Source organism: Aythya ferina, assembly GCF_964211825.1.
Source record: "Aythya ferina genome assembly, chromosome: 11".
NCBI lineage: Eukaryota > Metazoa > Chordata > Aves > Anseriformes > Anatidae > Aythya > Aythya ferina.
Window position 1 is genome coordinate 7,501 of NC_140307.1, and position 15,340 is coordinate 22,840.

Sequence of the window (15,340 nt, forward strand, 5' to 3'; positions counted from 1 at the left end):
ACTACACCTCCCACCATGCTTTGGGCACTCAACATGGCCTCCCGGAAGTCCAGAGGCCGAGAACTACATCTCCCGGCATACTCTGGGCAAATAACATGGCCTCCCGGAAGCCCGGTGCCGGAAAACTACGCCTACCAGCATTCCCCAGGTAGCTGGCTTGAACAATCACAGGCCGAGTGTTCGAGAAATACATTTACCGGCACTCACTGTAACCCAAGCACTTACCGGCCTTTCAAAAAAGCCTCAACCCGTAACACTAAAAAACTTTGAAACCGCTACAGGCATAACCCAAGCTATTTACCACACTAAACCCCTGAAGTACTATGCCTAAAAGCCCTAACCCAAACACTTAAGACGCTCAAAACCCAAACCCAAAACATTAGGATTCTCAAAGCCCTAAACAACAAAATTAGAACGCTTGAAGCCTTAACCCCAAAATTAAGATGTACAAAACCCAAAGCCACCCCAAAACAGTAGGATGCTCAAAACCGTAACTCTAAACATTAGGACGCTCAAAACACAAACCAAAACCCAAAACTTTAGGACGCTCTAAGCACAAACTGAAAACATGAAGACACACAAAACTTTAACCCCAAAATTAGGATGCTTAAAACCCAAAGCCCTAACACAAAACATTAGGATGCTCAACACCATAACCCAAAAAACTAAGATGCTCAAAACCCTAACCCTGGAGAACCTAACCTGAAAAAAAAAAAAAAAAGAAAAAGAAAAAAAAAAAAAAAGGATCTTAACACACTAACCCTAAGTAACTGACCAAAAATAAAACCCTAGGACCCTAACCCTAAAAAACATAGCAATACTCCATCCCAAAAAAAAAAAAAAAAAAAAAAAAAAAAAAAAAACTCTAAAACACTAACACGCTAACCCTGAAACCATTAAAACCCTGTTAAAACTCCAACCCAGTTATACACCAGTTACCTCCCTTAAGGGATATAGAGGAGCTCTCTCAGATACGGCAGTACTACTTCTCGTGCATGCAGCCGGTGGTCGGTCTCATTCTCGTGCTGATGGTGTTGAAAGCTGGGGCAATGGTGGTACTGCTGGAGATACCACAGCCACCGGAGGTGGATTGTTAGGATATGGAGATGGTAGGTTATCCAACGGCTCCCGTTTATTATCTTTTCCTTTTTCCTGTTCTTGTTCTTCTTCAAATTTCTTATCTGCTTTTAGTGTAAATATTGAGGCTGGAAAAGGACATGAAGTCCTCCTGATCCATAATCCTGCATAATCACTTTCTTCCCAGCAAAAAGGTTCCCTCGAATTAACATGTGTATTTAAGGCCTGACAAATACAGTCTTCAAAGGATCCAAAAGCAGGCTGAAAGATATGTGGTGTTAAAGGCTCCTTTGGCCATTCTATCACACAATACTGGACCGTTTTTTATTTACTTTTTCCTTTTCTGGGGCCCCTCTCATTCCAATTTCTAACCGTTATTCCTAATGGACTTTCTGGTGGTATGTCTGGTAATTTGCTCCCTTTCTTCTGGTCCCTGGTCTTCGATTTTGTCTGACCCATCTAGGAATGTTACTGTGGCAATTCCCACAGCCCTTGGTTACCTTAATAAGAGTGTCTTACAGAGGATTTAAGATCTATCACCCACCCACAAATCCTATAGGAATCCCTTCGTTCCTTCACTGGCCAAGTCCCTAGCAGGAGATTGGAACCGTGGTTAGAAGACCTCCACAATCGCTTCGGAACTGAATTCCGTCTCAGTCACACTCTTACACACACAGGCAACCGAAACCCACCCAACAGAACAGTATACGTTTTAAACGCTTATGACTCCATTGTCTTCATTCAGATCTTCACACACAGAATTACGGGCAAAATATAGTGCTGCAGCCAGCAAGGGAACTGAAAAAAAATCAAAACCTTTGCTTACCTTTATTCAGGTTCAAGATGCCATTAGTCCCGACCTGACTCGAACAGCAGCCACCAAATGGTGGGGCGCCTCTCCTAGATCAAGTAAGAATTCAGGAACCAAAGCCCTCCCGGACAAGCCCCCAGTTGTCATACATGACTGGGTCCCAAATTGGATTGCAATTAAATTTTACAATTTATTAAATGAATAGAGGTAAACAAGCAGTTGTGCGCAAACAGATATACTGTGACAGCTGCCCTTCAGCACGTGCCCAGAGGCAGACTGGATGTCTTTGCCAAAACAGTCCGGACAATATATTAGTACACCCATGCACTGCCACGTTAGCTGTCATTGCTAACTGCCAGGCAGGACAGCTCCAGACCAAACACATACACACACAGGCACGCCACAAACACTAAAACAAAACACACAACACAAGGCACAAGAAAAAGTGACCCCCCAGAGGGAAGCCCTATGGCAACAGCAAGTCAGAGCAGGTGCTCTGCAGCAGACCCCAGGAGAGACTCAACAATCAGTCGCATCGCACCCGAAGGCTGCCGCACACTCTGAGAAACCAAACCTACCAGTCCTGAGCAGCTCCCCACCTCCTCCTGCCAACCACACTCAGCACACACACTATTTGCCCCTCAAAAAAACAAAACCTTAGAACATACACACACAAAAAAAAAAAAACATCTGAGATCCATAAATGCCAAAAAGACGTGCACGCACAGCAGCCCCTGCAGAGGTAATCACAGACTTACCCTTTGCAGAGGAAAGAGCAGACTCTGATAGAACCCTGCTCAGGCTCTTGGTAACGCTGCATCTAAACTGCCAAGCCACATGTAGCATGAAATGAAGCTGGTTTTAGTCCCCTGGAAAATTACACAAGTAGGTTTGTACATCTAGAGATTAAAATATAGCTCAAAAAACAGAAGCGTATCCCACCATCGCAAAGAACAGTGAGCCAGCAACCTCTACTAAATATTCCTCTGTTAAGTGAATTCCAAGGACTTAGAAATCCAGAAATCCATAGACTCCAGCCTGCCTAGAGAACCCTGCAACTGACTGAAGGAAAACAAAACACTTACCCCAAAGAGCAGCCCAGGCAGAAGGAGCTCTCTGATGCCATGCCTGGGGCTCATATACCATTTGGCCCTGCCCAGCACCCAAACCCAATCACATTGTAAAGGGGAGGGACAAAGCACAAGAAAGTAGGAGCAGAGCAGGAGCAGCAGATTTTCATTTTTTTTTTTTTTTTTTTTAAATCTGCTTTACCTGAACAACATGCAGAGGACAAGAGACCTGGGGTGTTTCTAGAAGCAACAATCCCCATGCTTTTGCTGCAGCTTTTAATATTAAAAGGACAACACAACCAGTCAAGTAACTGGAACTTTTTCAAATGGAATTATGTCAAACAGGTTCATCATCACTTGCAAAAACAGAGAACCAGCATTCACTAGCATGCCAGAGCTAATACCCACCTCCTGCACAACGCTCACTACTACTAATGCAACATATCATTGTGCAATACCTCTCTGTTCCTGGTTCCTTTAACTCACCTGCTCAGTAGCTCCAACTGAGAAATGTGCCCGGGCGGCGCCGCGCCGAAATGGGCCCAAACAGACTTATTCTTCAGTGATGAAGAAGGTGACCCTGCTCAGTCTCTTGGCAGTACTGCACTTATGCGGTCAAGAAACCGTACCCCACGGTTTCCCAAAAACAACGTACCTGGCAACCCCTCATAAACATACCTCAAATACGTGAATTCCATGCACATAAAGCCTAGAAGGCTTTATGGTCTAACGACTCGACAGACAGCAAACACACAGGCAAAAGCTCCAGAAATATAACAAACCGCCCCTAACCCTGAGAAAGACCACTGCTTATATGCCCAATGCTGCCATTTTCAGATACATGCTCACACAGGGCGCTTCGATGATACATTTCTCCTAAACCCTGCTCCATCACTTTGCCACCAAGGTTGTGACTTTGATAAGATTTGACATAAAGGCAAAGACTCACAAAAAGCCCTGTAATTCTGAAAAAATCATAAGGGACCCAGAAACACAAAGCAAACACACAAAATAACATCGCCATACTATCCGTAAAACTGCTGTAATAACTACTCACCTGAGGAAGAGCTGCGTGCAATACAGGCACCTACTACTTAGATTGCTTTACTATGACAGATCCTACCAGTTGCCACCTCAAAAAGATATGCGTACCGGTTTCTACTTGAAAATGCATCAGTCCATAGACTCTGACCCACCTAAAGAACCCTGCAACTGACTGAAGGAAAAACAAAGCACTTACTCCAAAGAGCAGCCCAGGCAGAAGAAGCTCTCTGATGGCACACCTGCAACTCAGTTACTATTAGGTCCCACCTGGAACCTGAAGCCAATCACATGGGAAAGTGCAGGGGGAAAGCACAAAAAAAGCAGAAAGAAGAGGAACAGCAGCTGTGGTTTTATTACCTTATTTATATGGCTTAGCTCAACAGCATGCAGAGTGCAGACATGAGAACTGGGGTGTTTCTAGAAGCTACAATCTGTTGTCGACGGAAGGAAGACACAGACGCTCAATATGAGTGAACAGTGAACTTCAACTTTAATGGATAGCTCAGTCACCTTTTATCTAGTTCGAACATAATCATCTCATACATATTGCAAAAACTAAGCTCAGGATTGGCTAACACTTTCCTATCTTGTCAGTTAGTTCCTCCCTCTTTTAGCTACTGTCCCGCCTTAGAGACTTTCCCAACCACACAAGGGCATCGTGTCCTTGGGCCTGATTGGTTCTCAACCGGCTGCGCACGCGCCCAGGCTCATATGAGTTGAGTACGGTACCTCCCCTAGCCCATGACCTCCTAACTGCTCAACATCCACGTGTCCTACCTCACTTAACCATTCCTCCACAATTCCCCCATTTTTATTTTGTGCTACAAATACCTCCTCTGTGAGTTGCTCTAGTTTCTTAGTTAGGCAGTTAAAGGTTACATATGCAGCAATTATAATCAATATAATTATAAGTAGAAAGCAAAGTCCCTCTTTAACTAACAAAACCCATCCACCCATGTTCCCAAAAACAGATTTAAGCCAACCTTCAAACCAACTATCTTGTACCACAATTTTTTGTGTATGATCCCTTAACCATTTCAACTGGTCGTGAATTGACTGACCATGGTCGGAAAGATTAAAGCAACACATTCCTTCTACATCTTCACACCCATGTCCCTGAGCCAAGAACAAGAAATCAATAGCGGCCCTATTTTGCAGCACAGCGTGCCTTAGGCTTTCCGTGTCTTGCGACATTTCAGAAAGAACTTGGGTGGTTACATTTGACTGTTTAACAGCCCAACAAGCAAGCTTATTTATGCTAGCCAAAGCGTGTGCAGTTCCTACAGTCAGAAAAAGATCCATTAAGCAGAGTAATACGGGCAGAGTATGGTGCTAACATTTCACTCAGTTCCTTTGGATCCCCTATCGGGACCCCAAACAAGCATGTTCTGAAAGGGTACATAACATAACACAACTATACAACTTAACGCTAATAACACTACAATTACTGTAAGCACTTAACAGTAACACAATTAATAGTAAGTAACACAACTTAGTAGTAACACACTTAAACCTAATCACTTGATGGTGATCAAAGGCTGTTCTTGATAGTCGTCGAGGTGTCACAGCCCACATCATTGTCAGAATGATTATCAGGAACCTCTTCCTGGTCGTCTTCAGGGTGTGCAGATTCTAAAGCTGCTTCAGTCCACTTTGCAGTGATCCACTGGGTACCTGTTTCTGGCACCACTTCAAAATCTCTATAACATTTTATAACATTTTTGCAAGTAACTCTTTAACCACATTTATCACAATACTACATGCAATGATGATTGACACCACAGTGAACAAAATCCTTAATCCCTCTTTGACTAATCCCAGTAACCATCTATGCATTGTTTCAATTAAATCAGTGAACCATTGATTGAAAGGATTGATACCATATTGACTCTTCCTCATGTGCTCTTTCAAGAAAGTAATGGATTTGTGAATTGACTCATTACGATCAAAAAGTTTTAAACAGTACGTTCCCTTAAGTTTCTCCAAGTGGCTACTTCGCACAATGACTCCATACTTGTGAAACATGATTTTGCTCGACCAGTACTAATTTCCTATGATTTCAGCCTGCACTATGGCAATAAATGCGCTCTCACTAACACAGTACACAGCACACTCACACACCCAGAGGCCTCTGGCACATCTCACTCTCAATCATACCACAACCTCAATCATACCACACGAATATAATTTAGAATGATAAGCAAACAAACAAGTATTGCCTCTCATTGTGTTCCTCATGAAGTGACTTGCAACACTTTGTTTTAAAACCTTACCCTTACACAAATACTTTCAACACAAAATACCTGGACATTTAAGAATAACACATACAATTAATAACACTCCAGTTAGTATCCCTTTTTCATTGCAAGGTAAACCTCTTATAAAAAGAATGCCAGAGAGAAGCAGTACAGCCGCCACTGCTTCCATGGTTACATCAGACAGGCTGCAGGGTCCTGATGTCCGTCCCTCTGCTCTGTGCCGACTCGCCACACGGTGAGGGTCAGCTGCCGTTCGATTCCGCGGAACTCCGAGCGCAGCACTGCTCGTGGCGGTGACTGAGGGGGGGGGGAGGCTCCCACTGCCCCGTAGCCCCCTGAGGCAGCGTTATCGTTCTCACTGAAGGCGGCAGTGGGCAATCCCCAGCTCCAACACTTCCCGGCAATCCCAGTCGCTCTGTACCAGCAGTAGCGACTCTCTGCTCAGCCTGATGTATAACTAAGGCGTTAGTGACTGCTCTCCAAGGCTTCAATAATTTTTTAGCAGCCTTATTTTCATTAATAACTTCATCAAACAATTTGTCCCCAAATTTACGCCACTCTGTTTGTTCAAAAACTGTATCAGGATTGATAAAACAACCCTGCATTACTCCATATGCTAATAATCCTGGTAAATCCTTTTTGCAGTCTATATCTGAAGTGCTCCGCTTTTCTAAAAAGCATTCGAGCAAAGCATACGCCGATGTCCCTCCATACCTTTATATACGTTGGTTGCAGCCTTTGCAAAGACCTCGGCGGCGCTTCTCCGGCGGGACCTTTTATAGGCTCATCCCGGGTGCGGGGACTCCCTTCCACCTTCCGAGCTGCGGGTACGGGGACTCCAAGTTTTCGTCCCTTTCACCTTTCAGACCTCGGCGACGCGTGACCGGTGGGATCCTCTCCCGGGTGCGGGGACTCCACGTCCCTTTCACCTTCCCGACACGGGTGTGGGGATTCTTGTCCCTTCTACCTCCTGGGCTGCGTTGCAGGACCGGTTCCTCCCTTATTCCGTCCAACCGTGGCCCAGGATCACCGCCAGCAGTGTCCAAATCCCGTTCAGATCGGTCCCTGTTCGGGCGCTATTTGTTGTCGACGGAAGGAAGACACAGACGCTCAATATGAGTGAACAGTGAACTTCAACTTTAATGGATAGCTCAGTCACCTTTTATCTAGTTCGAACATAATCAACTCATACATATTGCAAAAACTAAGCTCAGGATTGGCTAACACTTTCCTATCTTGTCAGTTAGTTCCTCCCTCTTTTAGCTACTGTCCCGCCTTAGAGACTTTCCCAACTACACAAGGGCATCGTGTCCTTGGGCCTGATTGGTTCTCAACCGGCTGCGCACGTGCCCAGGCTCATATGAGTTGAGTATGGTACCTCCCTAGCCCATGACCTCCTAACTGCTCAACATCCATGTGTCCTACCTCACTTAACCATTCCTCCACAACAATCCCCATGCTTTTGCTACAGCTTTGAATATTAAAAGGACAAAATGACCAAGCAAATAGCTGAATTTTTTTTTTTTTTCATCTGGAATTAGCTCAAGCTTTTATTTACATAGAAAGAAAAGTCTAGGAGCAGAACTGATTACATGCCAAAAAAGAATTCAATTCCATTCCACTCGCAGGAAAAATCACTTACTTCAGTAAGCTGAGAACCAAAAGGCTATACTGATGTGTTAAAACACATTACAGGACACTGGGTCCAGGCCCTCCGCTGCACCCACTTAAAATCCATCCCTACACTCACCAAGGTGCAACCCCAACCCAAACACAGACGCAGCATTTCAGCTTCAACACAGTTTTGGGAACTGGTAGAAAGGACACCTCATCCTCAGCAAGGTGTGCTCAGGCTACACAGGACAGGGCTTTGGGCACCTCTTTGCCTACCGAAGAAGACCGCCATCAGCACCTGCTTTGTTCCGATTCTAAAGACTAACATCACAGCCCACCTTGCCTGGGACACCTGATAAACAGAAGAGAAAGCAGCCATACCGTTTTCAAGCCGTCCCTGCAGGTATCGCTCCTCGATGATCTGCAACCTCTTCTCAAATCCTCAACCGCTTCTGTGGAGAGCCTGCCATGGCACCTGCAAAGCAAGATGGATACCCTTCGCAGTCACCTCGTGCTACTTGGCAGTTCTGCTCCAATCCAGCTCACAAACAGCCCGCCCTTCTCGTGCTGCTCTTCAGAGTGCAGCTTAGCCCCTCTGAGCCTGTGCGAAACACCTGTGAAACAAAAAGAAAAGCATAGGCCTAAGCAGCATCCAAAGCCACAGCACAGCTAGGACAGTTACTCTCATCTGCTCCCTTACCTCTGCCCCCTCACCTGCCCTAGAGGCAGATGCTTCCATCTGCTCTCTTAAGCCAGCTACAACACACCTCTGAAATATAAACAGGATTTTTACTGTATTTTGTGTAGTTAACTAACTGCAGTGACAACTGCACCCCTAAAGTGCCTGCTACATCTGTTCATCGCTCACCTTGCCGAAAGCAGCTATGCTCAAGTCCCACGTTGTACACTGTGTTGCAGCTTTAACAAATGAAAACAGTCACAATATAATCATTCAGCAGCCAGCATTAGAACCCATCCCTCAACAACAGCAGGGACCCCATTTACAAATTATCGTTTCAAAACAGCAGCCCCATTACCTCAGCACCTCAGAAGTAGATCAAGCCTGTCACTGAGCTGCCTACCCAGTGCTGAACAGTTCCAGATGGAGCTCTTTCCTGTGACAGGTTCCAAAGGTTTACACTCTACTGGGGACAGGAAAGAAATAAGAATAAACATTTCAAAACCCCATATCTGTAACCTTTCAAGATTCAACAGACCTCCTCAAGCACACCGTTCAAGCACTTATACGAGCAGCTGCTCACAAGCAGATATACTCTCCCCCCCCCCACATCTGACAAACAACACTGAGATGACTGTGCCTGCTGCCCTTCAGTACGTGCCCAGAGGCAGACCGGATGCCTTTGCCAAAACAGTCCAGACAATGTATTAGTACACCCATGCACTGCCACATTAATCACTAACTGCCAGGCAGGACAGCTCCAGACCAAACACATACACACACAGCCACGCCACAAACACTACAAACAAAACACACAACACAAGGCGCAAGAAAAAGAGACCCCCGGAGGGAAGCCCTATGGCAACAGCAAGTCAGAACAGGTGCTCTGCACCAGACCCTAGAGGAGACTCAAATGTCACGACACGCGACTGGAAGCAACTGCCAGAACTGGGATGATGGAGGCCGAAAAAGCCTGCCTTCAAGACAACAGACCAGAAGGATGGGGACTGAAAACCCCATAAGACGACGCTTAGGAAATCAATTCCCAACAAGAGCTCCTGATGCGGCCCAGATGACTTCTGCAAGAGTGAGGATGGAAACAGACGCGATCTCAAACCGAATATGATGCACGAGACCTGAAACAGACCTGCTCTTTAAGCAGTGACTGCAACACAAGAAGTGCTCAGATCAGAGTCATGATGACAAAACATGCATTGAGGCCCTTCAGCACCGCTACCAAGTCCCCTGTCTGGTCAGTCCAGTGTCAAAAGCTAGGAGGATATCAAGACCCGAGAAGCACAGAACAGACATCGCAGAAGCAACACAAGACAGACAAACAGAAGGAAACTGTCCTGCCTGGCGCACGCACTCACGCTACAAAATAATCCCGCTTCTTCTATTAGCCTGGTGACCCAGCCACAAGCAGCCTGAACGTGACCCAGCCTGAACCACCCTCACCGTGGAACCAAGTCTAGTCAGCCAGCTGGCTCCATGCTGCTCTGACTCCCAGCTCCCATTAGCCACCCCAGATATGCAAATACCAGGTGCCCCCCAGCTTAGCTCTCAGGTTGCTGAATGGTAAAGTCCCTCCGCTTCAAGAAACGCACAGGCACTGGTTGTCATCTTAGGCAATTGCCAGGCTCATCATCAGCTGCAAAAACAGAGTACCAGCATTCACTAGGACGCCAGCCCCATTGCTCACCTTCTCCACAATGCTGACCACTACTGATGCAACATACGATTGTGCTCACGTGTTCCTCTCCGAGTCCAAGCTCCAACAGTGCAGCCAGTGTCATCCACACCACCTGGGAAAACAAAGGGATTAAATGATCGTTGCGTTCACAACACGTCACCCAATGGTGGGTTTTTTTTGTTATTGTTGGTTTTGTGTGTGTGTGTGTGTGTGTGTGTGTGTGTTTCCTTTATTTATTTTTTTTTTTTTGGTCTGCTTTAGCTCAACAGCATGCAGAGTGCAAACAAGAAAACTGGGGTGTTTCTAGAAGCAACAATCCCCATGCTTTTGCTGCAGCTTTGAATATTAAAAGGACAATACGACCCAGCAAGTAACTGGAACTTTCTTACCTGGAATTAGCTCAAACTTTTCTTCACATTGAAAGAAAAATCTAGGAGCAGAACACATTATACACCAACAAAATTAATTCCATTTCATCCCCAGAAAAAAAAAAAAAAAAAATCACATACTCTCATCCCCTCCTGTACCTCAGCCGCTTGCCTACCCCACGTGGCACACACTTCCATCTGTTCTCTTTACCCACTTATAGCACCTCTAAAAGACAAACTGGAATTTTACTCTATTGGATGTACGAAAATAACTGCAGTGACAACCGCGCCCCAAAAACAGTTACCTCTGCTCATCACGCACCAGAGTCACTGCAGAGGCAGCTCGGGTCAAGACGTCCTGCACTGCGCACTGCGTTTCAGCCTGAACAAAACGAAAAACACAGGCAGAAGATAAACATTCAGCTGACAGCAGTAGCACCCATCCCTCAACAACAAAAGGGACCCCATCTTTAGTTTTATCCTTTCAAAACAGCAGGCCACTTGCCTCTGTACCTGCAAATTAGGTCCAAGCTTGAAAGGAGCGGCCAGCATCACCCACGCCACCTGGGAACACAAAAGGACACAATGACCACTGTGCTTGCAAGCAACCACCTGCCACACTGCTCCTCTATCCCACACAGCCTCACCTCGGACCCTCACAGGGAAACACCTGAGCGTCTTCCCTTCGCTTCGGATAAGGGATGACCAGGCTGACAACACTCACCTTCCCTCAGTGCTTCGTGACATGAGGATTTCCCTTCCCTGTCCACGACTGCACAAAGCACCTGTGGAGACGAGAGAAAAGCACACTCTGAGGCACCTCACAACCACAGCGTACCTGCTGCAATACCTCTCTTTTCCCAGCTCCTGTACTTCAGCTGCTCACCAGCTCTAACTCAGATTCTTCGCTCACAGTGCCACAGCAAACTCTGCCTGGGCCACACAACACACACTACACAAGCTACAATGGCTAAGACACACAAACTGGAACATTCCCACCCAATAATCAGTCGCGTCGCATAGGAAGGCTGCCGCACACTCTGAGAAACCAAACCTACCAGTCCTGAGCAGCTCCCCACCTCCTCCTGCCAACCACGCTCAGCACACACACTATTTGCCCCTCAAAAAATAAAAGCTTAGAATATACACACACACAAAAAAAACCACTGAGATCCATAAATGCCAAAAAGACGTGCACGCACAGCAGCCCCTGCAGAGGTAATCACAGACTTACCCTTTGCAGAGGAAAGAGCAGACTGATACAACCCTGCTCAGGCTCTTGGTAATGCTGCATCTAAACTGCCAAGCCACATGTAGCATGAAATGAAGCTGGTTTTAGTCCCCTGGAAAATTACACAAGTAGGTTTGTACATCTAGAGATTAAAATATAGCTCAAAAAAAGAAGAGCATCCCACCATCAAAAAAAAAAAAAAAAGAGCCAGCAACCTCTACTAAATATTCCTCTGTTAAGTGAATTCCAAGCACTTAGAAATCCAGAAATCCATAGACTCCAGCCTGCCTAGAGAACCCTGCAACTGACTGAAGGAAAACAAAACACTTACCCCAAAGAGCAGCCCAGGCAGAAGGAGCTCTCTGATGTCATGCCTGGGGCTCATATACCATTTGGCCCCGCCCAATATCCAAACCCTATCACCTGGAAAAGGGGAGGGACAAAGCACAAGGAAGTAGGAGCAGAGCAGGAGGAGCAGTAGCTGTTTTTTTTTTGTTTGTTTTGTTTGTTTATTTGTGTTTTTTTTTTTTTAAATCTGCTTTACCTGAACATCATGCAGAGAACAGACAAGAGACCTGGGGTGTTTCTAGAAGCAACAATCCCCATGCTTTTGCTACAGCTTTTAATATTGAAATAACAACACGACCAGACCAGTCAAGTAACTGGAACTTTTTCAAATGGAATTACGTCAAACACGTTCATTATCACTTGCAAAAACAGAGAACCAGCAATCACTAGCATGCCAGAGTGTTGTCGACGGAAGGAAGACAGGGACACTCAATATGAGTGATATGATCAGCAAGCTTCGATTTATTGGATAGCTCAGACGCCTTTTATTCCTTAACATATAATTAGCTCATACATATTACAAAAGTTAAGCTCATGATTGGTCCCCCTACGTCCTTATCTTATCAGCTTCTTCCTCATCCTTTCGACCGAAATAACACAGTCGGTACTTTCCCAAACCGCCAACGGATATTGTGTCCTTGTGTCTGATTGGCTCAGACAAGTTGTGTGCGATGTTTGTCCAACTTGTAAAGATTCAGCTGTTTTATGTCTACGTGACCTATCTCAGTTAACCATCCCTCTACAATTCCCCCGTTTTTATTTTGGACTACTAATACCTTTTCTGTGACTTGTTCAAGCTTCTTAGTTAAGCAACCAAAAATTATTCGCGCAGCTATTTTTATCAATATAACTATAAGCAGAAAGCGAAATCCCTCTTTGATTAGACTCACTAACCAGTTAGACAGACCCCCAAAGATGGACTGCAACCAATTGTCAAGCCAACTAGGTTGTACTGTAATTTTCTTTGTGTGCTGCATCAACCATTTCAACTGGTCATGAATCGATTGACCATGATCTGAAAGATTGAAACAACACATTCCTTCAAAATCTTCACATCCATGTCCTTGCGCTAAAAGCAAAAAATCAATTGCAGCCCTATTTTGTAACACAACATGCCTAAGACTATCCATATCTTGTGCCATTTCAGTAATAATTTCAGTTGTTACATTTGATTGCTTAACAGCCCAACAAGCAAGCTTATTAATGCTAGCCAAAGCATGTGCAGTTCCCACTGCTGGAACTAATGAAGCAAATATTCTCTCAGCAGCGCCCCATAATTCTACACCATCATCACAGTCAGAACCTAAAGTCTTAAGAGCTCGTTTGGATCTCTGCGACAAGCTCTGGTTCCGGAGACTGTATAAGTCCGGGGCGAACAATGTGAGTCGCCCTAGATAACATGGACCCCCAAACGCGTTGGCAGGTATTCCTTGCCATGCACGATCCCCGCAAATCAAAAACATGCCAGGTGGCAGAGCCTTTGCAGTGTCATTATTCCACATCGGATTGTTATTAGATTTTGCTTCAGCTCCCAAAGCCCCCAGTCCTTGACTCCATACTTGTGAAATATGATTTTGCTCGACCGATCGCAACTAGTCCTGCTAGTTGCTTACAATCGACTCCCCATTTTTCTAAAAGGCACTGTAATGAATCTAGGGCTACGTCATCCTTCATTTTCCTATGATTTTTTTGCCGGCACTAATTTCCTATGATTTCAGCCTGCACTATGGCAACCTGCACTATGGCAATAAGCACGCTCTCACTAACACAGTACATAGCACACTCGCACACACAGCACAATTGCACACCCAGAGGCCTCTGGCACATCTCAATCTCAATCATACCACAACCTCAATCATACCACGAGAATATAATTTAGAATGATAAGCAAACAATACGTGCGGCCAATATAATTTAGAATCATAACCCAACAAACAAGTATTGTCTCTCATTGTGTTCCTCGTGAAGTGACTTGCAACACTTTGTTTTAAAACCTTACCCTTACACAAATACTTTCAACACAAAATACCTGGACATTTAAGAATAACACATACAATTATTAACACTTCAGTTAGTATTCCTCCAGCAGCTGAAAACATACTGTTTGTCTGCAGCTTCAGGAGATCTTTGCTCCTGTGGTGAGCAGCTGAGAGTGGAGTCCCCTCCGAGCAAAAACGCTCAGGGTGCACCTAGGGGCGTCCACGCTGCAGCCGATCCCTGCAGCCGAGCAGTGTCTCCTCAAGTCTGCCGGTGGTCATTTGGCAGTGTAATCTGCATCTCTGCACTCCTGCCCCGCAATAGAGCTAAGTCGTCATTACTAATCCATAGAATGTGGCAACCCCACGGAATCTTATCCAGAAACACAGTTATAACACCGATCTGGGGACGAATAGTCTTTTTTGCATTGCAAGATAAACCTCTTATAAAATGAATGCCAGAGAGAAGCAGCACAGCCGCCGCTGCTTCCATGGTTACATCTGACAGTCTGCAGGGTCCTGATGTCCACCCCTCTGCTCTGTGCCGACTCACCACACAGTGAGGGTCAGCTGCCGTTGTCCACTGATGCCTCTGGTCTACTGTAGCAACTCGATCTCGGATGTCCCGCATCGCACCGCGATTACTTCAATTTCCCGCGTCCCTCCGCAATTCCTTTTTCCGCATCCCTCCGCAATTCCTTTTTACAGTCTATACCCTGCGTGCTCTACTTTTCTAAAAAGCACTTGAGCAGATCATACGTCGCTTGTCTCTCCATACCTTTGTTTACGTCAGTGCTGTTGCAGCCTTTGCAAGACCTCGGCGACGCATGGCCGGCGGGACCCTCTATAGGTGCTCCCGGGTGCGAGGATTCAGCATTTTCGTCCCTTCCACCTCCTGAGCTGCATTGCAGGACTTGTTTCCTTCCCTTATTCCGTCGATCCGTGGCTCGCAGGTTCACCGCCAGCGGGGTCCCTGTTCGGGCGCCATTTGTTGTCGACAGAAGACAGGGACACTCACTATGAGTGATCAGCAAGCTTCGATTTATTGGATAGCTCAGACGCCTTTTATTCCTTAACATATAATTAGCTCATACATATTACAAAAGTTAAGCTCATGATTGGTCCCCCTACGTCCTTATCTTATCAGCTTCTTCCTCATCCTTTCGACCGA

At 45.6% G+C, this 15,340-nt stretch overlaps 1 protein-coding gene and 1 long non-coding RNA gene across 18 annotated transcripts; both read right to left on the bottom strand.

Moving 5' to 3' along the window:
• Positions 1-189: 189 nt before the first annotated feature.
• LOC311442545 (uncharacterized protein) lies at positions 190-12,222 on the bottom strand. Of its 17 annotated transcripts, none has more exons than XR_014696728.1 (12): positions 11,673-11,734; positions 11,339-11,399; positions 11,128-11,178; positions 10,937-10,996; positions 10,636-10,676; positions 10,305-10,358; positions 10,095-10,204; positions 8,912-9,019; positions 8,743-8,792; positions 8,575-8,643; positions 8,256-8,349; positions 7,185-7,336 (listed from the first exon to the last, which is right to left on the bottom strand). XR_014696728.1 is itself a non-coding variant. In XM_084531884.1 (12 exons), the coding sequence occupies exons 3-7, from the start codon at positions 11,164-11,166 to the stop codon at positions 10,173-10,175; spliced, it is 255 nt and encodes an 84-aa protein (XP_084388010.1). In that variant the 5' UTR covers positions 11,167-11,178; positions 11,339-11,399; positions 11,673-11,734; the 3' UTR covers positions 7,185-7,336; positions 8,256-8,349; positions 8,575-8,643; positions 8,743-8,792; positions 8,912-9,019; positions 10,095-10,172. The 17 variants fall into 17 exon arrangements, 6 of the variants coding, with proteins under 6 accessions (XP_084388010.1, XP_084388006.1, XP_084388007.1 ...); XM_084531884.1 differs by having other exon boundaries at positions 10,293-10,358; positions 10,920-10,996; XR_014696727.1 differs by lacking the exon at positions 10,636-10,676 and having other exon boundaries at positions 10,293-10,358.
• A 406-nt stretch (positions 12,223-12,628) lies between these two features.
• On the bottom strand, positions 12,629-14,937 carry LOC311442548. The gene is made up of 2 exons (XR_014696734.1): positions 14,199-14,937; positions 12,629-13,932 (listed from the first exon to the last, which is right to left on the bottom strand). It is a non-coding gene; the product is annotated as an uncharacterized lncRNA (long non-coding RNA).
• Between the last annotated feature and the right edge of the window lie 403 nt (positions 14,938-15,340).

Bases quoted from the DNA above. Each gene is read 5' to 3' on its own strand.
- LOC311442545 (XM_084531880.1), bottom strand. From the start codon at position 11,166: ATGCTGGCCGCTCCTTTCAAGCTTGGACCTAATTTGCAG. The intron at 10,997-11,127 runs GTACAGAGGCAA...CGTTTTGTTCAG, and splicing joins AGCTTGGACCTAATTTGCAG to GCTGAAACGCAGTGCGCAGT. The intron at 10,359-10,936 runs GTGCGTGATGAG...TTGTTTTCCCAG, and splicing joins CTGCCTCTGCAGTGACTCTG to GTGGTGTGGATGACACTGGC.